The 19,934-nt window shown below is 59.7% G+C and overlaps 2 protein-coding genes and 1 non-coding gene across 5 annotated transcripts; 1 reads left to right on the top strand and 2 right to left on the bottom strand.

Moving 5' to 3' along the window:
• The first annotated feature begins 907 nt into the window (after positions 1-907).
• DNASE1L1 (deoxyribonuclease 1 like 1) lies at positions 908-7,096 on the top strand. Of its 2 annotated transcripts, none has more exons than XM_047764572.1 (8): positions 908-1,080; positions 3,927-4,133; positions 4,480-4,568; positions 4,649-4,735; positions 6,100-6,200; positions 6,348-6,460; positions 6,539-6,787; positions 6,864-7,096. In XM_047764572.1, the coding sequence occupies exons 2-8, from the start codon at positions 4,116-4,118 to the stop codon at positions 7,002-7,004; spliced, it is 798 nt and encodes a 265-aa protein (XP_047620528.1). In that variant the 5' UTR covers positions 908-1,080; positions 3,927-4,115; the 3' UTR covers positions 7,005-7,096. The 2 variants fall into 2 exon arrangements, with proteins under 2 accessions (XP_047620528.1, XP_047620529.1); XM_047764573.1 differs by having other exon boundaries at positions 928-965.
• A 1,293-nt stretch (positions 7,097-8,389) lies between these two features.
• RPL10 (ribosomal protein L10) lies at positions 8,390-10,954 on the bottom strand. 2 transcript variants are annotated; one of them, XM_047764575.1, is made up of 6 exons: positions 10,784-10,952; positions 9,885-9,943; positions 9,686-9,793; positions 9,380-9,518; positions 8,683-8,845; positions 8,390-8,600 (listed from the first exon to the last, which is right to left on the bottom strand). In XM_047764575.1, exons 1-6 carry the CDS (start codon positions 10,804-10,806, stop codon positions 8,448-8,450), a joined length of 645 nt encoding a protein of 214 aa, XP_047620531.1. In that variant the 5' UTR covers positions 10,807-10,952; the 3' UTR covers positions 8,390-8,447. The 2 variants fall into 2 exon arrangements, with proteins under 2 accessions (XP_047620531.1, XP_047620532.1); XM_047764576.1 differs by lacking the exon at positions 8,390-8,600 and having other exon boundaries at positions 8,726-8,834; positions 10,784-10,954.
• Positions 8,890-9,024, bottom strand: LOC125119001 (small nucleolar RNA SNORA70). Its single transcript, XR_007132966.1, has one exon. It is a non-coding gene; the product is annotated as a small nucleolar RNA SNORA70 (small nucleolar RNA).
• Positions 10,955-19,934: the final 8,980 nt, after the last annotated feature.

The raw sequence follows: 19,934 nt of genomic DNA, 5'->3' as shown, positions 1-19,934 counted from the left end.
GGAGTCGAATGGGAGCTACAGCTGCCGGCCTACACCACAGCCACAGCAACACGGGATCCCTGCCATGTCTTCAACCTATACCACAGCTCCCAGCAACGCCAGAGCCTTAACCCACTGAGCAAGGCCAGGGATCAAACCCGCGTCCTCATGGATACTAGTCCGGTTCGTTTCCACTGTGCCAAGACGGGAACTCCTGTTTTTTATTTTTAAAGCAAAGCATAATTTTATTGATTACATTTTTTCTTCCCAACCTTCTGCCCATCACCATCCCCAACCGTGACATTGCTCGGAAGACCATCCAATGAGGGCCCATCATCCACCTGCAGGCACCACCCGAGCCCCTACTTGTTCCAGCAGCGACAGTGCAGGACCGCCACAGGGCACTGAGCTGCCAGCTCTCTAATCTCCTCTCCCGCACAGTTCTTCAGCCCGCCCTCGGCTTCCACCACCACGGCCAGTTCCTGCGCCGACTGTTGCTCACTTTGCTTATTCAGATCACTCAGGAGTGTGCAGCCACACCAGGCCCGGGCCGGGGACATGGAGAGAAGGCTCTTGTCCTCGGGGATGCCCAGGCTCGTCGCGAGGCTTCCCTATGTCAGGCACGCGCTCCAGTCCTGGTGTCTTCCCCACCAGATCAGGCTTGGAGGCGGCCGGGGACAGGCGCTGAGCGCTGGGCCTGGGAGAGCGCACAGCAGGGTTTGCCCGCGGGCGTCAGCAACTCCTCGCGGCGCGCCCTTGGCTCGGGCCAACTCTGACTCACAGGTCTGTCATCTGCTCAGAGCTGTCCCTTGGCCTCTGCCTGCGGCGGGTCTCACGAGGGCAGGAAGGCTGGATCTAGTGGGAAGGTGGGCGGGCAGGTCCGCGGTTCCCAGACCAGGCGCCCGCCCTCCCTGCGTTCGCCAGGGCGGAGCTAAGGCCCGGCCTGCCCGCTGGGAAGGGTGTGGTGGCTGAATCGGTCCGGAAGGGTGAGTCGGGCTGACTGTCTCTTCCTCCTTTTTCCCAGGCAGGAGCTGAGATTCCTCGGGGTGGGGCGATCCGCTCGCAGCGCAGGCAGGCGTGGAGACGACCCGGTCTACGCAGGTATGGGAGCCGTCTGGCCAAAGAAAAGGAGGAAGTGGCCCCCAGCCTGTGGGGGAGGGTGAGAGGGGAAGGGAATCCGGGGGCTGGGGCGTTGGGAGCTGGACCCGGCTTTGGGCTGAGGCCAGGAACTCTCTAGTGCTTGCCTTCCCCCTTCCTGGGCCCCCGGCCCCAGAGCCCTCGAGCCTGCCCCTGCCAGCCCGGGGCTGCCCAAATGCCCACATACATCCCAGAATAGGCCCCAGGGCAGAGGACCCAAAGTAGCATGAGTGACAGAGCAGGTGGCTAGGGAGAAACAGGCATCAAGCCCAGCCAGTCTGAAAGGGAGCCCAAAAGGAAAGGTGAAAGGGTGACGGAGGAAAGCAGGCAGCTCGCAGTGTAGGGACTTAGGGAAGTTCCCAGGCGTGGCTCAGTGGTAAGGAGTCTCCAGGAGGATGCGGGTTGGATCCCCGGCCTCGCTCAGTGGGTTAAGGATCTGGCGCTGTCGTGAGCTGTGGTGTAGGTCGCAGACGCGGCTCAGATCCCTCTGCAGCTTTGGCCCTAAAAAAAGGCAAAAGAAGACATAGAGGCACTTGAGGCGCTGAATGAGAGCGGCGCCAACTTGGAGAGGAGCGCAGGCCCGAGCCCAACGGACAGGGCAAAGCCTGCGAGCCTGAGAGAAAGATAAACTGAAAGAGACGCTCCGGGAGAGGGGGCTCCAGCCGGGAGGGTGAACGAGTAGGGCTCGCCCTGGGTGGCGGGGACATGGGAAAGGGGCCCCGTGACAGTGGGGTGCAGTGTGGTGGTTTGATGTATCTGAGGTCACTTTAATTGTTTTATTTCTTTACTCACTGAATTGTATGACATTTATAGTTGTACACGGATCATCCCAACTCAATGTTACAGCATCTCCATCCCAAACCCCCAGCGCATCCCCCCACCCCCCCAACCTGTCTCCTTTGGAAACCATACGTTTGTCAAAGCCCGTGAGTCAGTATCTGTTCTGCAAACAAGTTCGTTGTGTCCTTTTTTTAGATTCCGCATGTCGGTGAGAGCACATGATGTTGGTGTCTCACTGTCTGACTAACTTCACTTAGCGTGATAATATCCGGGTCCATCCGTTTTGCGGCAAATGCCGGTATTTCTTTCCTTTTAACGGCTGAGTAATATTCTGAGATCACTTTAAATGCATACGCCCTTGCAGTTCTCTTATGGCACAGTGGGCAAAGGATCCAGCATTATCTCTGCAGCGGCTTGGCTCACTGCTGTGGCACAGGTTCCGTCCCTGACCTGGGAACTTTCACATGCTGTGGGTGCAGCCAAAAAAAAAAAAAAAATGCATGCAGGAGTTCCCATTGTAGCGCAGTGGAAATGAATCCGACTAGTAACCATGAGGTTTCAGCTTCGATCCCTGGGCTCACTTAGTGGGTTAAGGATCCAGCGTTGCCGTGAGCTGTGGTGTAGGTCGCAGACACGGCTTGGATTCCGCGTTGCTGTGGCTGTGGTGTAGGCCGGCAGCTGTAGCTCCGATTGGATCCCTAGCCTGGGACCCCCCCATATGCTGCGGGTGTGGCCCTAAAAAGCAAAAAAAATAAAAATAAAAAATAAAATAAAAAACTCATACACCCTTGAATCCAACAATTATACTGCTGGGACTTCGTCTTCAAGATAAGGTCTGACAAGTGGGGAGAGAGAGGGGCACGAAGGCGGTCCCCCTAGCTGCTAATTGTGAAACTGGGCGCCACCTCGGAGGTTAAACCATCCTGCACTGCTGGTGGGAATGTAAGATGAGGCAGCCATTGTGGAAAACAGTATGGCAGCTCCTCAAAAAAATTAAATATAGCACTACCATATGATCCAGTGATTTCACTTCTGGATATCTAACCAAAAGCTGCAGCTTAGGTCACGACTGCAGTGCGAATCTGACATCCAGCCCGGGGAATCCCATATGCTGCAGGGTGGCGCAAAATGCAGGAAAAAAAAAAAGAATCGAAAAGGAAGGATGTCCTAATTCTTACACCTGCTACGACATGGATGGACCTTGGGGACGTTCTGCTGAGTGAAATCAGCCAGAGTCACAAACAGCTACTGTGTCAGAGGAGTCAGATTCCTAGAGACAGAAAATAGGATGGGGGCGGGGGCATGGGCTGGGGAAGGGGGATGGGGGCTGGTGTCTCATGGGTCAGAGTTTCCATTGGGGAAGAGGAACGGTTCTGAGGATGGGTGCTGGTGATGGTTGCACAGCAGTGTCCATGTGCTTCATGCTGCTGAACTGTGCACTTAACAATGGCTAATCAGGGAGTTCCCATTGTGGTGTAGGGGGTTAAGAACCCGACGAGTATCCATGAGGATGCAAGTTCCATCCCTGACCTCGCTCAGTGGGTTAAGGATCCAGCATTGCCACAAGCTGCAGTGTAGATAGCAGACAAGGCTTGAAGCCCGCATTGCTGTGGCTGTGGTATAGGCCTCAGCAGCTGCAGCTCGGATTCAACCACTAGCCTGGGAACTTCCATATGCTGCAGGTGCAGCCCTAAAAAAAGAGAAAAAAAAAAAGGTTAATCACGACATTGTAAGTTGACCATACTTCAATAAAACTAAAAAATTTAAAAAAAAATGGTTTCAGTGGGGAAGTTCCCTTGTAGCACAGCAGGTTAAAGATCTGGCTTGGTGACTGCAGTGGCTCAGGTTGCTGCTGTGACGTGGGTTCCATCCCTGGCCCGGGAACTTCCACATGCCCTGGTTGCCGCCCAAGAACCGCAAAGGAAAAAGGCAGGAAATGTATGATGCTGGCGGCTCTGGGAGGCCGGGGCTGGGCAGCAGGATAAGCAGCACTTTCTCTGTCGCATATCGCCATGTTCTTCTGGAACTAGAACTGAGCCCAGCTGGGACTTCAATCAACCTGGGGCAACCTGGATTCCTCTGGAGGGTTCCAGAAGCACGCATGTGGCCATGCACTGCTGCTGCTCCTCCTCCTCCTGGCCGGTGGGGCTGAAACCTTCCGCATTTGCGCCTTCAATGCCCAGCGGCTGACACTTGCCAAGGTGGCCAGGGAATACGTGATGGGCACCTTAGTTCGGGTAGGTTCATTCCTGCAGGGAACCTGTGCCCCCGGGGACGATGACCCAAAGCCCTTAGCCCTGCCTGCCTAGGGGCACGTCCCAGGGGAGAGGGGACATCAAGAGCCATGGGTGTGGAGACATGGAGCGCGTTCCTGCCCTGTCGTAGGCCTCAGGCTCGCCCTCCGTAAACCGGGTGCGGGGTGGGAGGAGATGGCCCTTCAGTCTTCCTGGATTCTTTCTAGCCTCCCGGGCAGCCAGCATGTCATGACACTCTTGGCCACGCTGGTGCCAGGTCCCCAGGGATACCGTCCCTCTCCCAGGGTGGCTGGCACTGAGCGGGGCTGCCCTTCCTGGTGTCCTGCAGATCCTGGCTCGCTGTGACATCACGGTGCTGCAGGAGGTGGTAGACTCTACTGGCAGCGCCATCCCCCTCCTGCTGCGAGAACTCAATCGGTGAGGAGGGCTCTGTGGGTCTACACCGGGCCACCCCAGAGCCTCAGGGCCGCTGACCCTGGGCTCCTTTTTCCTGGCAGATTTGATGGCTCCGGGCCCTACAGCTCCCTGAGCAGCCCGCTGCTGGGGCGTGGCGCGTACAAGGAGAAGTACGCGTACATCTACCGGTGAGCGCAGACGGCGACCAGCGCGACCTGGGCGTGTGGCCCTGCAGGGGATGGCGGGTGGTCCCAAAGGCAGCCCTCACCTGCGCCCTGCGCTTGTCCACAACAGCTTTATCCTGGGACCTTCCTGTCCTCCACCCAGACAGCTTCGGCGCCCACAGGGCCGCAGCACGTGGGAAGCCACAGGGGCTCGGGCGAGGCCGCCCCCTCCTTAGAGTGACTGGTTGCGGAAACATCCCTGAGTCCCTGGGAGGACAGCTCGGGGGTCGGGATTGACAGGGCGAGGCTGGCGGTCAGGGAAGCAGACCCATTGCTCTATAGAGACAACATATAGAATGTCTAGAATTCAGCCCCAGATGACGGGGGGACGGAGACATGCCCATGCGGGAAACGCTCAGGGCAGCGCTGCTCGTCGTGGTTCCAAAGTGGAAGCCACTGTCAGCTGATGAGCCGCTGAACAGGGCGGTGTCGCCACACGGTGGCAAGTCCCGGAGCCGTGCTGAGCAGGAATGACCCTGGAGAGAGCCAGAGCCAGAAGACTATGTATTACTTGTGTGCGGGCACATGAAGTGTCCAGAGAGACAGAAAACAGATCAGGGGCCGAGAGGGAGGGGAATGGTGACCGCCAGTGGGTGCAAGGTTTCTTTGGGGGGGTGAAAAGAATATTCTAAAACTCATTATGGAGAAGTTCCCATTGGGGCGCAGTGGAAACGAATCTGACTAGGAACCATGAGGTTGTGGGTTCGATCCCTGGCCTTGCTCAGTGGGTTAAGGATCTGGCGTTGCTGTGGCTGTGGTGTAGGCTGGTGGCTACAGCTCTGGTTTGACCCCTAGCCTGGGAACCTCCATATGCCGTGAGTGCAGCCCTAGAGACAAGAGAAAAATTTCACTGTGGTGACAGTTGCGCAACCCTGTGGATGGATATACTGAACCCTGAAGCGTGCACTTCATTTTTTTGTCTTTTTAGGGCCACACCCGTGGCACATGGAGGTTCCCAGGCTAGGGGTCTCATTGGAGCTGTAGCTGCCAGCCTACACCACAGACACAGTAACTCGGGATCTGAGCTGCGTCTTCGACCTACACCACAGCTCACGGCAATGCCGGATCCTTAACCCACTGAGCAAGGCCGGGGATCGAACCCGCGACCTCATGGTTCCTAGTCAATTCGTTAACCACTGAGCCACGATGGGAACTCCCGAAGCGTGCACTTCAAACAGGTGGATTTTATGGTGTGTGAATCATATCTCAGTTTAAAAGAAATTCTAGAAAGGAAAGCTAGGAGGGCTACCCCTCGCTGAGTGCCAGCTCTGAGCAGGCACTTGCAAACCAAAACCAGTGACCCCAGGGCCGCCGCTTCTCGTTCCCAGGTCACACAGGACACAGGTCCTGAATTTCTACGTGTACCCTGACGAGGATGACCGCTTTGCCCGGGAGCCCTTTGTGGGCCAGTTCTCTTTGCCCAGCAAGGGTAGGAGGGGAAGAAGTGCGGCCCCACTGTGTGGGAACGGGCATGGGGGGGTCTGGGGGGTTCTGCTGGGAGCTTGGTCACCCAGAGGGGACTGGGCAGAGAAGGGCCAGGAGCAGGTGGGAGCCCTGCGTGCCTGGGGCCTTGCAGTCCTTCCCAGCCTGGTGCTGGTCCCGCTGCACACCACTCCGAAAGCCGTGGAGCCGGAGCTGAAGGCCCTATACGAAGTGTTTCTGGATGTCTCCCAGCGCTGGCAGAGCGAGGTAAGGCGGGGCCCACTGTCACGGAGCTGGGGGCAGAATGGCCCGGGGGCCGGGCCCAACGGCCGCCTCCCTTTGCAGGATGTGATCCTGCTTGGGGACTTCAATGCTGACTGCGCTTCACTGACCAAGAAGCGCCTGGATGAGCTAGTCCTTCGGACTCAGGCTGGCTTCCACTGGGCCGTGGCCGACGGGGAGGACACCACGGTTCGGGCCAGCACCCGCTGTACCTACGACCGCATAGTGCTGCACGGGGAGCGCCTCCAGAGCCTGCTGCGCTACGCAGCCGCCTTCGACTTTCCCCAAAGTTTCGGACTCACCGAGGAGGAGGTAAAGGGGTGAGGCAGGAATCGGCTCACAGGGAAGCCCCTCGGCCGAGACTGATGCTCTGCCCCCTGCCCGCCAGGCCCTCAACATCAGCGACCACTACCCCGTGGAGGTGGAGCTGAGCCGAGCCGTGCACAGGATCCAGCCCCTCAGCCTGGCCACTCTGTTGCTCTCGTTGCTGCTACTACTCCTGTCCCCACAGCTGGGCCTGGCGGCCTGAAGCCGTCCTGTACCTGCCGCCCAGGTGTGAGGCCCACGCGGCACCCCGTCCTGAGCCCTGCCCCCATCAAATGCAGCCTCCTCTCTCCTCTACGCGCCTTTGCCTTGTGTGTCTTGGTTGGGCCTGTGCTGGGCTTTTGCACGTGGAAAAGGCAGGCAGGGGCCTTGAGGCTGGACCCAGGCCACTCCTCCCCCAGGAGGTGCCAGCCTGAGGACAAGAAAAGCAGGCTCCAGGGATGGATGGGTGGGTGGCGGAGGGCTCAGACAAGGGCATCGCAGCAGATGCAAAGATCTTGCTGACAAACCCATGGGCACTGAGAACAGAAAGCTGACTTGGAGGATATCATACACACGGGCAGCGGACGTGCCACAGGTCACCTTGAGCACACACGGGATTCCTGAGGCCACACTTGGGGCCCCCATGATACAAGGGCGGAGAGGAATAGTTACAGAACTAGTGCACAACGGGGAAGTGTTTAAGCTGGCAATTCAACTAGCCGCCTGAGTTCATCACCACCAGGCCACCTGCGCCCAGACCGCCTAGGGTGCTGTCAGGAGGCTAGATACAAAAGTTACACCAAGTATCCAGCTGAGCCAGTTACCAGGTAACCTTAAGAGCTACTGTATCAGCAGGAGCACAGAAACACCCCCTCCTCCAGTACTAGAGAACTGGGCTCAGTACCCGGAGGACATCAGGGCTGCTCAAAGGCAAGTTTCTACTTGAGGTGAAAAGGTCATTTTAAACTTCACATGGCAGCTGGGATGCCACCACTCTGAGCTCTGGAGCCAGACCCCCCCCAGGGTCCGGTCCTCTGGGCTCTTGGCTCAGGCCACTCTGCCCACCCAGAGCTCTGGGACTAAGCTGCTCTTGCAGCAGAGGGCAGCCCTGGCACAGCTGGAGTCCAGAAGCACCCTGGGATCCCAAGATGACCAAGGAGGGCACTGCACGGTCTCGTTCCAGCGCCCCTGTTCAGCCGTGGGTTTAGGAGTGGTGGCAAGGGGCCTGGGAATGAGGGCTTCAGACAGGGGGCAAGGTTTCCAGGCAAGGAAACGGAAGTCAGGCCCAGGACATGCATGTACCGGAGGGAACTGGATGACCCTGCCTCACGGGCTGCTGGTGAAAATACGGCCTGGACCATGTCCAGTCTGACCCCTTTTGCAGCCTTGCTGCCGTCCCGGTCTGACACGCTGTTGGGGAAGAGCATCGGGCCAAAGCCTTTTCATCACCCAGGGTGGGTTTACAGGGGGACTTATGAGCCTACAGCCTCTCATCTAGACAGGTCTGAGTGCATGACCCAGCCCTTATCTGAATAGAAGGGACAGTGAGTGACCCTAGGGTTCCCAGAGGCTCCTCGCCCCCTATTAATCCAGATGCAAAGACAGAGGGACAGGAAAGTAGGATTTATTGTTCAGCCTCAGGGAAGGGACGCCGCCGCCAAGGCTCTCATGAGTGCAGGGCCCGCCACTTGTCCAGGGGGCCGCGATTAGGGATGTATTTGACCCCGCAGCCATCGGGGATAAGCCGCTTTTCTGCCACCATGTTTTCAAATTCATCTGCGTTGAACTTAGTGAATCCCCACTTCTTAGAGATGTGGATCTAAAGAGAGACAAAGAGTCAAGTCAGAAGGCCTGGGGACGGGAGCAGGCAAAGACAAGACCAAAGCTGCAGCACTGCTTACCTTCTGGCGGCCAGGGAACTTGAACTTGGCCCTGCGCAGGGCCTCAATCACGTGCTCCTTGTTCTGCAGCTTGGTGCGGATGGACATGATGACTTGGCCAATGTGGACGCGGGCCACCGTGCCCTGGGGCTTTCCAAAAGCACCACGCATGCCTGTCTGGAGCCTGCATTGGGGACAGCATGCCAGTCATGAATGCCCACTGGAAAGGGCTGTCTCCAAGGTCCCTTAGGGCAGCCTATACAGGCAACAGGCTGCATACACTACCGAGGAGGCTGCTGTTTGCAGCCATTGCACACCGGGCCCCCATGGGGAAAAGAGCACGGTCGGCTTAATTGGCTGCAAAGAAAGGACCCTGGAACAGACTGGCTAGAATCCCTGCCTGGTGCCACAGAGCTCACCTGAAAGCCCTCCAACCCGTGACCACCCCAGCTACCTGCTTGTTTGTAAGGATGGCATCAGGCTTAGAGAGGAGCTACCTCCTCTGAAAGACCACCCTCCACCTGTTGCCCCCAAGCTGCGCTGCCTTTGTTCCCGGGACTCTGAGGCTTCTGTTCGTCTGTGCGGTGGTCAGAGGAGGGTGTTTACTGAAATTCATTTCCCAGCCCTTGGCCTGGTTGTTATTGGTGTGGGCTCTGGCTGATGAAAAGCCTGATACGGAGGCTTCGAGATAAAGACAAAACTCCAAGACCCCGCTCACCTGTCAGCTCCGGCACAGGACAGCATCTTATTGATGCGGATGACGTGGAAGGGGTGTAGCCGCACTCGGATGTGAAAACCATCTTTGCCACAACTTTTCACCATGTACTTGTTAGCACAAATACGAGCAGCCTCCAGAGCTAGGGTGGGGGAGAAGGCAGCAGAGTGAGACAAAATGGCACGACTTGCTGGGGTTCTCTAGGAACATCTGGTTGTTTGGCAAGAGGCTCCTGACCGATGACCTGCTGACTCCTGCAGAGCGAGGTCTAGCTCTGACTGGGAGGATGAGCAAGGAGCCCGGCCTCACCTTCAGAGGAGAGTTGCTCGTACTCATCTGACACCATGTGGCCACAGAGCGGAAACTCATCCACTTTTGCCTTCTTCCGCCCCAGGTCAAAGATGCGGATCTTAGCATCTGAAGAAACAACTCTGGTTAGTGTGGGGGGGTGCCACAGGCAACTGAGTCCGCGCGGCCGTAGAAGGTTGAGAGCCTTCCCGCTACTTACCGGGGACACCTCGGCAGAACCGAGACTTTGGGTACGGCTTGTTCTTGCAATACCGGTAACTGCGGAAGGCAGAAAAGACCCAGGCTTGTAAAGATTCACAAACGAAGGCCTCAGTGGGCACTCTTGAGTGCTACCTCAAGTTAAGACCAAAAGGGGAGCTGGGAAAGGTGAGATGACACACGTCCATCTCTAAGTTATGTCTCCACTCCTGGAGATTTGCCCTAAAGCAAGATGTAGCCAAAAGTTAGGACACCCGATCCGGGAGCTTATAAAGGAACGCCAGCATATCCTCCATCCCCTGCTGGTTTTTACACTTCCTATGAGGCCAACGCTTTGAAACAGACCATGTAAACATATTTCATTTCATCTACCTAAAGACGTTTGGGCACGTGGCAATGAGTCCTTCTCTGAGCCACGTGAAGGGCTCCCGGCGCCCCCTGCAGGGCACACGAGGCGGCTGAGCTTTTCCGGGACTGCCCTTGGCCTCGGAGGAGCCTGAACGGCACGTCGCCTGGAAATAAGATGAGGATGGTATACAAAGGCCCAGAAAGAGCCCTGAGCTTAAAAAGCCAGCGCATTTCGAGAACAGAGGGCGAGATGCAAGGCAGTTTCGATTGTAGCCCGAAACTGGGGCAGCGTATGCTGTGCAGGTCCAACCCGCAACTCCAACAAAATCGGAGAAACATAAATGACAAGTAGCAGCCTGAACTTACTTTTTAAAAAAGACAGTTTAAACAAAGGCCTAAAGCGACCCGGAAGGTACTGGGGAAAACGCGGAGTCTGTTCCCAGGGCAGGAAAGGCGCAAAAGGGAGACCCCACCCCATGGCTACTTTTAGTAGCCAAATGCAGTTCTCCCTCCCTTTTCCCAGCAGCAAAACTGCATGGACTAGGCACTCACCACCGGGCGGGGCGGCGGCCCATGGCGACACCAAGATCTTCAGTGGCTGCAACGAAACAGACAAAGTCGGAAGAAAAGACGAACACAGGCCTCAAGGGAGGAGACAGAAACGGCAAGGACACCGCCACGGCCTGATCCCGCGACTACTCACCGCGCCGAAGGGAAAGAGGCGCTCCCACGCCTGCGCATCCTTTATATAGGCGGTCTTTCTTCACGGGTAGGAACCATAGAGTCTGGGGGCGGGCGAGGAGACGCTCTGTCAGACTTCCGGACCATAGACGCGGCGGTGCTCTGCGCGTGCGTACGGGCGTGCCTGCGCACATGCGCAGAGCGGGAAGGCGGCTGAGCACCCGGCCGTGAGTGGCCGACTGGCGAATGGGGCTTCGCCACATCGGCGCGGGGAGCCAGCTTCCGGTTGGCCATCTTGGGCGTAAAATTCTTGCCCGAGGCTTCGCCGTAACTATAAAAGACATCTGTTCCTAGCGCTGGAAGAAAGTACTCCCGAATGGGGCTCGCGGCGGCCGCACACCTGTCCCCTGGCATCGTGAGGCTTGGGGCGAGCCCTCTGTGCCTCCCCCGTGCGGTTCCAGGGCTCGGCAGGGACGCACCCTAATGGGGCTTCGGCCATCGTTCCTTTGTGGACCGAGAGGCCCGCCCAACCCCACCCCCGTCCTCCCTGTCCTAAACAAGGAGTCTTGGCACCCACTTTGTTGCGAGCCAAGTCCCCGTTCCCTAGAGACCCGGGGCGGGGCGGACGCCCTCCCGCCAGAAAAGCCAAGGAAATGCGGCCACAAAGGTCCAGGGCTCTGGAGACCCCGTGACCACCATTGAGCCTACCCCGCCACGGCGGAGAAAATAGACGTTATGCTCTCCAGAGTGACTTGGAGAAGAGGAAAAGGAAGGTGGCGACCACACCCAGTTAGCAAAGGAGCACTGTCACTTCGGCTGCGCCCGAGTTCTGGCTTCTGAAAGCTGCCTTGATCCGTGCTCCTGAAAGCTCCTACCCTCCCAAGGGACCAGGATGTGGCATTCCCCCCGCCCCAAACACACACAGTGTCTTCTAGCGCCTCCTGAGTGTGCCTCTGAGATGTTTTGAGATAAAGCACAGATCCTTCCCCTGTCTGTCCAAGAATGGTATCCAGAGAAGTGTGCAGAGCTAGTGCTCATGTCAGCAGGGATCCAAAGCAGAGGTGTCCACGATCTGGAGGTAGGGACAGCAGGAAAGTAACAAGGTCTTCCCCATGCTACCTAACAGGCATGAGTCACCTGTTCTTCTCTAGGACTACCTGTAACTTTAGAGAATGTTTTCTTTAGGAAAACTTGGGGAGATTTGGTGGCATGCATTTCCAGCAACAGGGTAGGGTCCGTCCCAGGGAACAGAGCCTCCCTTTCCAACAGGGTCGTCTAGGTCTGGAAACTGGATGAGATGTGACTCTCCCTGGGGGAGCTCAAGTCAGGTGCTGGGCTCCCAGACTAGAGCATTTAGGGTTATACGCATAAAGCAGGGCTGTAGCAGGCTGCCCAACTATTGCCTTCCTAGAGGCACTGCAGTCTTTTCAGACTGCTCTAATGGCTTTCTCAATGTCTCGATGGAAAAAAGCTGCTTCTGGACCTATCCGTGGAATATAGTTAGGAGGTGGGGTGTTCAGGTCTAATACGATGAATCTTCTCCAAAATTCCTCTCTCCCTAAGCTTTTGGACTCTGTACTCCATCTCCTGCCAGGGCAGTTCAGGAACAAGAATCATGAAATGCAGAGGTCATCAGTAGGTCCACCTTGCAGTCACCAACCCTGTGATATGCTAGATTGCTTTTCTCTGGCCAATCGCCACCCCCACTATAAGGAAGTTCCTGGGCCAGGGATCAAACCTCTGCCACAAACAGCCACCCAAGCTGCTTCACACAGCACCAGATTCTTAGCCTGCTGTGCCACAAGAGGACTCAATGATAATACTTTCAATCTGAAACCTTGAGTAAGTACATTTCTGTCCTTTAATCCATGCCAGTGAGTGGCATAGCTCACCTACTGAGTTGACCACCCTGAGGCCCCACTACCATAAATGTTCAAGGATTGGTTGGTAGATATCAATGAAGCCTGGAAAATATTTCTTGATGTATGAGCTATTTTCTCCAGGGTCGGACTTTGTAAATGCACCCCTGGATCCTGCTGGGAATGGAGTCCAGTTAGGGGTCTAATGGCAACACGGCGTGGCTGCAGAGGGTCTGGAGGACCACAAGCGGCCCCTCGCAGGTATTCTGCACAGGGGAGCTAAGGACACGGTCCTTAAGGGAGAGAACACCAGCCCGCCACGCCACACGTGGGAGGGCAGGCTGCTTCCACCAGCAAGGCAGGCTCGGGGGGCGGGGGGGGGGGGGGGACCGGGGGCTTCCCGATGGTCAGCGTTAGCTGAGGCCAACCAGGCAGTCCCGATCCACGTTTCAGGGTCCCACGCCTCCAGCCGCTGCCGACCCCGTCACATAAGAAAGGCGGAGAGGCTGAGAACTCAGCTGACACTGGCATTCTGCAAGCCGCGCGAGGACAGTGCTTGATTTGCAGCACCGTCAGCCCTGCAGCTCCAGGACACGAGGGAGTTTTCAGGGCTGCCCTGCAAGTTCTCTGGCTGTCCTCCAGTGACTTGAGCTGAGAGGCGACAGCCCTGACCTTGTCGTTTTTTCTCTGCGCCCACGCCCAGGTGCCCTCAGGACTCGTCCCCTACCGCGGGCTTTAGTTGCCTCTGTGACAGTTCAGGGCAGCAGCCACTCCCGCTCCCCAGGCGCGAGCTGCGGTGGGCCCGTCATCCCAGTCGACCGCGGGTGAGAGCTGGACGAATTGTGAGGCCCCTGCAGGCCATGGGTGCCTCGAGCCCCTTTGGTCACTCGGGGGTCAGACAGCTAAGGGACAGACATAGTACAGGAAGAAGCAGCCACCCCTGGAGCCAGGGGGAGAAGGGAAGGGGCGCGGCGTGTCCTCAGAAGCCTCGCAGCCAGGATGAGGGGAGTTGAAGAGCAGAGCCCAGCCTCTCTGAGGAGGGGCGGCTGCCCTTTCGCAGGGAAGGAGGAAGCGCCATCCTCGGCTAAGAGGAAATGGCCACGGCTCCGTCTTCCAGGGCAGGGCGCTGGTTCCTTCTTCAGTGATACCTCTTTGTGTTTGGATTCATCGGTTGGGCTCTTGACTTCCGTGCCCTTGGTGCTGGGGGTCTTTCTCTTTTCCCTGTTAGGGCTGCCCTTGCGGTACCTGGAAGGTGCCAGGCTAGGGCTCAGATCACAGCCGCACCTGCCGGCCGGCCTATGCCTCAGCAATGCAGGATCCAAGCCACACCTGCCACCTCCCCTGCAGCTTGGGGCAACGCTGGGACCCTAACAGACGGATCGAGGCCAGGGATGGGACTCGCATCCTCCTGGATGCTGTGTCGAGTTCTTAGCCCGCTGAGCCACAGCGGGAGCTCCCGCCCTCCCCCCCCCTTTTCTTTTTACTGCTAAAGTTCCTTTGCTTTTTGATTTTCTTCTTCTTTTTATAGCCACACCCCTGGCATGTGGAAGTTCCCAAGCCAGGGCTCGAACCTGAGCCACAGCAGTGACAACTCCGGATCCTTAGCCTACTGTGCCACCAGGGAACTCCTAAAGTTCTTTTTCTTTTTCAAATCTGCCTGGGCTTTTTTTTAAGTAGGCTTCTCTTTTTGATCCCTTCTCTTATATATTGATTTGCATGTGTCTTGGGGGCTGCTGAAGACTTGGGGCGTTGGGGTAGCTGTCTGTCACACAGTAGTGCAAAGGCGTTGTAAGTATCCACAAGAACTGCTTTGTGTTTGTTCATTTGTTTGTTTTTTAGAGCCTGGGGTGTGGCATATGGAAGTTCCCAGACTAGGGGTTGAATCGGAGCTACAGCTGCCAGCCTAGGCCACAGCTATAGCAACCCGGGATCCGAACGGTGTCTGCAACCTACACGACAGTTCACGGCAAGGCCGCGTCCCTGACCCACTGAGCGAGGCCAGGGATTGAACCCGCGTCCTCACGGATACCCATCGGATTTGTTTCTGCTACGCCATGAGGACTGCTTTCTGATTCAAACATAATGACTTTCCGCCTAAGATACATAGCCAGGGAGTTCCCATTGGGGTGGCTCAGCAGAAACGCATCCCACTAGTGTCGCTGAGGAGGTGGGTTCGATCCCCGGCCTCCCTCAGGGGGTTAAGGCTCGGGTGTTGCCGTCGCAGACGCGGCTTGGACCTGGCGTGGGTGTGGCTGTGGCGTAGGGTGGCAGCTACACCTCTGATTCGACCCCTAGCCTGGGTACTTCCATATGCCGAGGGTGCGGCCCTAAAAAATAAAAAATAAAAAAGTTGTATAACCCAGAAATCAATTGAGATTTTAATAAACTTGGTCGTATAGAAATGCATAGCTTCTTGGTGTTCCCTGGTGGCTCCGCGGGTTAAAGCTCTGGCGTCATCACTGCTGTGGTTCCGGTTTGATTCCTGGTCCCAGAGCTTGTGCATGTCAGGGGCGGGGCCAAAAGCAATGATGAGCGTCTTGACATCGAAAAGCAAAGCCGAAAAGCCTGGTCTGTTATGACAAGAGACCGACTGAGGGAAGATAATTGCAACCTGTGGAACGAGGGACTAACGGCCCAGCGAGTAGGGTGTGTGACAAGTAGGGTCTTTGGAGGAGGCGACTATGTGGTGTGCATTAAATTTCAAGGCTGGAGTTCCCGGAGAGGCTCCGTGGAAATGGACCTGACCAGTCTCCATGAGGACGCAGGTTCGATCCCAGGCCTCGCTCAGTGGGTCGAGACTCTGGTGTCGCCGTGAGCTGTGGTGTAGGTCGCAGACGGGGCTCGGATCTAGCCTTGCTGTGGCTGTGGCTTAAGGCAGCAGCCGTAGCTCCGATTAGACCGCAAGCCTGGGAACCTCCATATGCCGCGGGTGCGGCCCTAGGAAGACGAAAGACAGAAAAAAAAAGTAAGTAAATAAAAGAAAGAAATACAACTGTGTGAATACCTATGTTGGCAAATCGGAAGGCAATCTGCCAGTCTCTCTGAGGGCTAAGCGTCCACCTCCGGGAGCGCCCAGCAATTGCACCGTGGGGCCTTTATGCCAAGGAAGTGGAAGCGGAGACCGCGTAGGCCAGCGAGCAGAGCAGATTTATTTGCGGAAGCCTAAACGTGGGAACAAGCGGCATGACCTTCGGGGGGGGGGGTGAGTGAGTGCTTGGTGTGGACCCAGGCCTCCGGGCAGCAGTACAGAGGAAGCGCTGACCACTGACCCACGCAACCATCTGGATGGATGGCTCTCGAGGGCAGTGCGTGAGGGAGCACGCGCCCCCTCCAGGTTGCACCCTGCCGGGTTCCATTTATGTGCCGCAGTAACTGAGATGAGACTGGAGTTCTGGTTGCCAGGGATCGAGGGGGGGAGGAGGAGGGGGGAGGCCGTGGCTATGACAGGTCAACAGGAAGGACCCTCAGGAGGGGACAGGCTGGACCTCGATCGCAGTGGGGGTCACCTGAACCCACACGCGTGATGAAACTGCCCGGAGCTACGCGCGTGCACACACACACACACACACACACACACACACATTCGGACACGCAACCGGGGACAAAACCCCGAGCAGCGCTCGCGAGGCACCCACGGCATCGCCTGGGAAGCGATCGCACGGGCTGTGCGACAGGCTGACGCAGCAGTACAGAGGAAGCGCGGACCACCGAGCCACGCGCGAGGGGCTCCGGCCTCTCGGGCGTCTCCGTGTGACTTCCTGTGCGCTTCATTACTTCACAATACAAGTACACACCGGAAGCACACCAGCAGGGCTGAGCGTGCCCACGCCGGACCGCTCGCGCGGCTCGGCACGGAGAGGCCGGGCAGGACGTCCAGCGACCCGCAGCCCGCTGGGCCGCCCGCCGGCTGAGAAAAAAGGGCCCGGGAGCCCAGCCCAGAGGGGCGCGGGGGCAGGCGGCCCGCCTTGTTCGCATTGGGCAGAAAGGGTGCCCGTCACACCACAGGGGCCGGGCCTCCTCGGCCGCCAGGGGGCGGGGCGCGCCCCGAGCCGAGCTTGGTCATTGGCGGATCCGTCCGGAAGGGGCGGGGCGGGAGGCGGGGCCCCGCGGCTTCCGGTGGGCGGGCTGAGGGGGCGGGCGCGGCGCGGCTCGCCGGGCGACGACGTCGGGCCGGCCCCCCTGGTCACCGCCCTCGCTTCCCCGACCCCGCCCCTGGAGGTCCCGGGCGCGACCAGGCTGCCTTTTCCGCCGGACCCCGGGGGTCTTTGCCTTCTACCGGGGAGAGGCCGAGGGGAAGCGTCCAAAGAGGCCAAGCCCTGGGAGAGCTTGGGGGCTCCGCCGGCGCCCCTCCCGCAGCTCCCAGAGGGACTCCCCTCCGGGTTCGGAGGGTGTCTGGCCCTCGCGATGGCCAGAGGCCGTGTATTGGGGGCCCCCAGGGGCCCGGTGAGAGGGGGAGGAGGCGGCCGCCGTCCCGCCAGGATGGCAGGGGGCAGGGTCACTGCGCCCCCGGCCCCGCCCAGCCCTGGCCTCTGAGGGCAGCCTGGCTCTGTGCTCCTGAGAGCTCGCCCCCCGGCCCCCCCCCCCCCCCCCGCTCCCAGGGCCCCGAACGGGGCGCCCTCCCCCCACCCCCACTCCCACCCCTTTCCCGGCCCGCTGTGTTCCAGCGCCCCTGGGTGTGCCTGGGAGGGTTCTCGGTGAAGCCTGGATCCCCCCCTCCGCCGCTCCCCCGCCCCCCCGCCCCGCAAACAGGCACAGACGGGTAGTATCCAGGGACAGGTGGGCAGAGCTGGGGCCAGTGCCTGGCGTCTGTCAGGGGTGTCCGCCCGGGCCCATGCTTCCGGAGGCGGGGACAGCGGGAAGTCACAAAGTGTTCCCCGTGTCGCTTGACAGGTGTGGCCTGCTGGGCGGGAATCCTGCCCCAGCACGCCGGTTCTCCCGGACAACCTGGGGTTGCAGCAGCCATCAGTGCCTGCCTGCCTGCCTGCCCGCCTGCCTCTCACCCGGAGAGGTCAAGGTGAGCCCGCAGAGAAAGCTCCGGTGTCTCTAGAAGCGGGCGAGCTGCGGAGCGCCCCCTCCCAGCGGTTGTCACGCTGGAAGGTGCGTGGGAACACCTGGAGGGCTCGTTCCAAGCCAGGTGGCCGCCGGGCCCCACCCCAGAGCCTCTGATCCTGCAGCTCTAGGGTGGGGCCTGAGAGGTGGGGACTCCAGCAAGCTCCTGGGTGATGCCCGTGCCACCGCCGCTGGTCCGGGGACCCCCCCCCCCGTGCGAAGCACTGCTCTGGAGGTGGAGACTCCTAGGTGTGTGCCCCCTGCCCTACCCCGGACCGGCTCCTTTGCGGGGTCCCCAGGGCCTTGGGAAATGGCCGGGGGCGGGGGGGGGGCGCCTCTCGCGAGAGCAGCGCGGCTGTCATCGCCGCCCCTCCCTGCCCCGGGGGCCCTGGAAGGTGCCTGGCCGCCCACCGCCCGCCCGGGCAGGATGAGGCGTCAGGTCTGTGCAGGCGCTGGGCTGATAACATCTGGACGCTGGGAGGCGGGGGCGGAGAGGAGAGTTGGGCCTGGGGCCTGGAAGCTCTCCCTGCCGAGGCCCAGGCAGAAGACCCGAATGCCCAGCCGGGCTCGGGGACGGGAGGGAACATGCGCCCTGAGACCCAGAGTGCGGGTTTGGGGGCGTGTGGCGACGAGAACGAGGGCGGCGGCGGCGGGGGGTGGGGCGGTGGGGGGGGCGTGTGCCCGGAAACGAGGCGGCGCTGGCGGTCGTGTGGTCTGTGGGTGCGGCCAGCCCTCTCCGGCGGGTGGGAAGCCGCGGCCTTTCCTGCCGGACGCTCCTTCCTCACCAGGAGGGTCTCCCAGCCCCCGGGCGATGCTGCCCAGACCTGCTCGATGCCCAGCAGCACCGCCCACCGCCCACCGCCCACCCCCCGGGCCGGCCGGTCCTGGCAGCGGCTGGTCTTTGTCCGGCTCTGGGCCGGCCCGCTGGGCGGTGGGGGCGGCAGAGGAAGCGCCGCGCGTCTCCAGCCGGCATTCGAGCCCGGGGTGCGCAGCTCCGGGACCCCAGCAGCCGAGCGAGTCCTGGCTGTGGGATCGGATGGCGGGGTGGCCCTGGGCCCCCGTTTTCTGCATTCCCCTCTTCCCCCGCACCCCCGGCGCCCCGTCATCATCATCGGGCATTTCCCTGACGGCGGGTTCAAGCTGGCTGTACGTCGTGATAGGAGCCCTGAGTCACATCTCGCTACTATTTTTTCCCCCGCCTTGTCACTCGTCTCTCTGTGGTGTGGGGTTTGTGCTTGGTCACACGATTCCAGTGTTTGTGTCATCGGACTTTGCAGGCTTTTCCGAAGGGCTTCTGGGGTTTCTCCGGGGCTTGTTGGCCTGCCACCGACTTAGCGGGGCGCCGCCTCCTTCGAAAGTCACCGTGCGTTCGTTACCCGTTGCTGCATCACACGTCTACCCCCAGGAGCCGCGCAGCGCGGCCGGCGCTCGTGGTCTCGCAGGTGTCTGAGGGCCAGGGTCCTGGAGGGCTTGGCTGGGGCTCCTGGCTGGAGGTGTGTCACAGGCTGCCGTCGAGGCATCAGCCGGGGCCAGTCTGGTCGGCCTGGGGCAGGGGCTTGGGGGAGGCGAGGCTCTGCTTCCAGGATCGCTGGCGGGGCCGTGGCGGGGCCGGGGCCGGGGCCGGGGCCTCCCCACCCGGCCGCTGGGGGCCGGGCTCCCCCAGAGCCAGCGATCTGGGCGAGACAGAGCCGCCCCCAGGGCCACGGCACGGTGCCGGTCTGATGACTTCACCTCCAAGTGACCCTCCCTCCCCTCGGCTGGATCTTGATGGGCCACACAGGCCCAAGCCGGGAGCAGTGCAGGAGGGCCCGGCCAATGAGAAGGCTCCAGGGAGCATCCTTGCTCCTGAACCTGGCGCGGGAGGGGCTCCTGGTCCGCGCAGGCCCCTCGGGAGCGGGACCCTGTCCTCTGTCTGCGCGGGGGTGGCAGGTTCCAGCCCCCAGGACCAAGACAGGCAGGGCCTGGAGAGTGGCTTCTCACCGTTGGATGGTCGCGGACAGGACACACGAAAAGCCAGAGAAAGAACATGTGACCGAGCCCCTGCCTGGCCCCCACGGCCCGAGGTGTGTGCCCCCTGCCCTCTGCCCTTTCGGAGGAGCTGGCAGCCCTGGTGG

The sequence above is a fragment of the Phacochoerus africanus genome, chromosome X (assembly GCF_016906955.1).
Source record: "Phacochoerus africanus isolate WHEZ1 chromosome X, ROS_Pafr_v1, whole genome shotgun sequence".
NCBI classification, from domain to species: Eukaryota; Metazoa; Chordata; class Mammalia; order Artiodactyla; family Suidae; genus Phacochoerus; species Phacochoerus africanus.
The sequence above is the reverse complement of the archived record's forward strand: the minus strand, read 5'-3'. Positions and strand labels throughout refer to the sequence as shown.

Bases quoted from the DNA above. Each gene is read 5' to 3' on its own strand.
- DNASE1L1 (XM_047764572.1), top strand. The intron at 4,736-6,099 runs GTGAGCGCAGAC...TCTCGTTCCCAG, and splicing joins AAGTACGCGTACATCTACCG to GTCACACAGGACACAGGTCC. The intron at 6,201-6,347 runs GTAGGAGGGGAA...GGGGCCTTGCAG, and splicing joins GTTCTCTTTGCCCAGCAAGG to TCCTTCCCAGCCTGGTGCTG.
- RPL10 (XM_047764575.1), bottom strand. From the start codon at position 10,806: ATGGGCCGCCGCCCCGCCCGGTG. The intron at 9,519-9,685 runs GTGAGGCCGGGC...CCCCCACCCTAG, and splicing joins CGAGCAACTCTCCTCTGAAG to CTCTGGAGGCTGCTCGTATT. The intron at 8,601-8,682 runs GTAAGCAGTGCT...GTCTCTCTTTAG, and splicing joins AGTTCCCTGGCCGCCAGAAG to ATCCACATCTCTAAGAAGTG.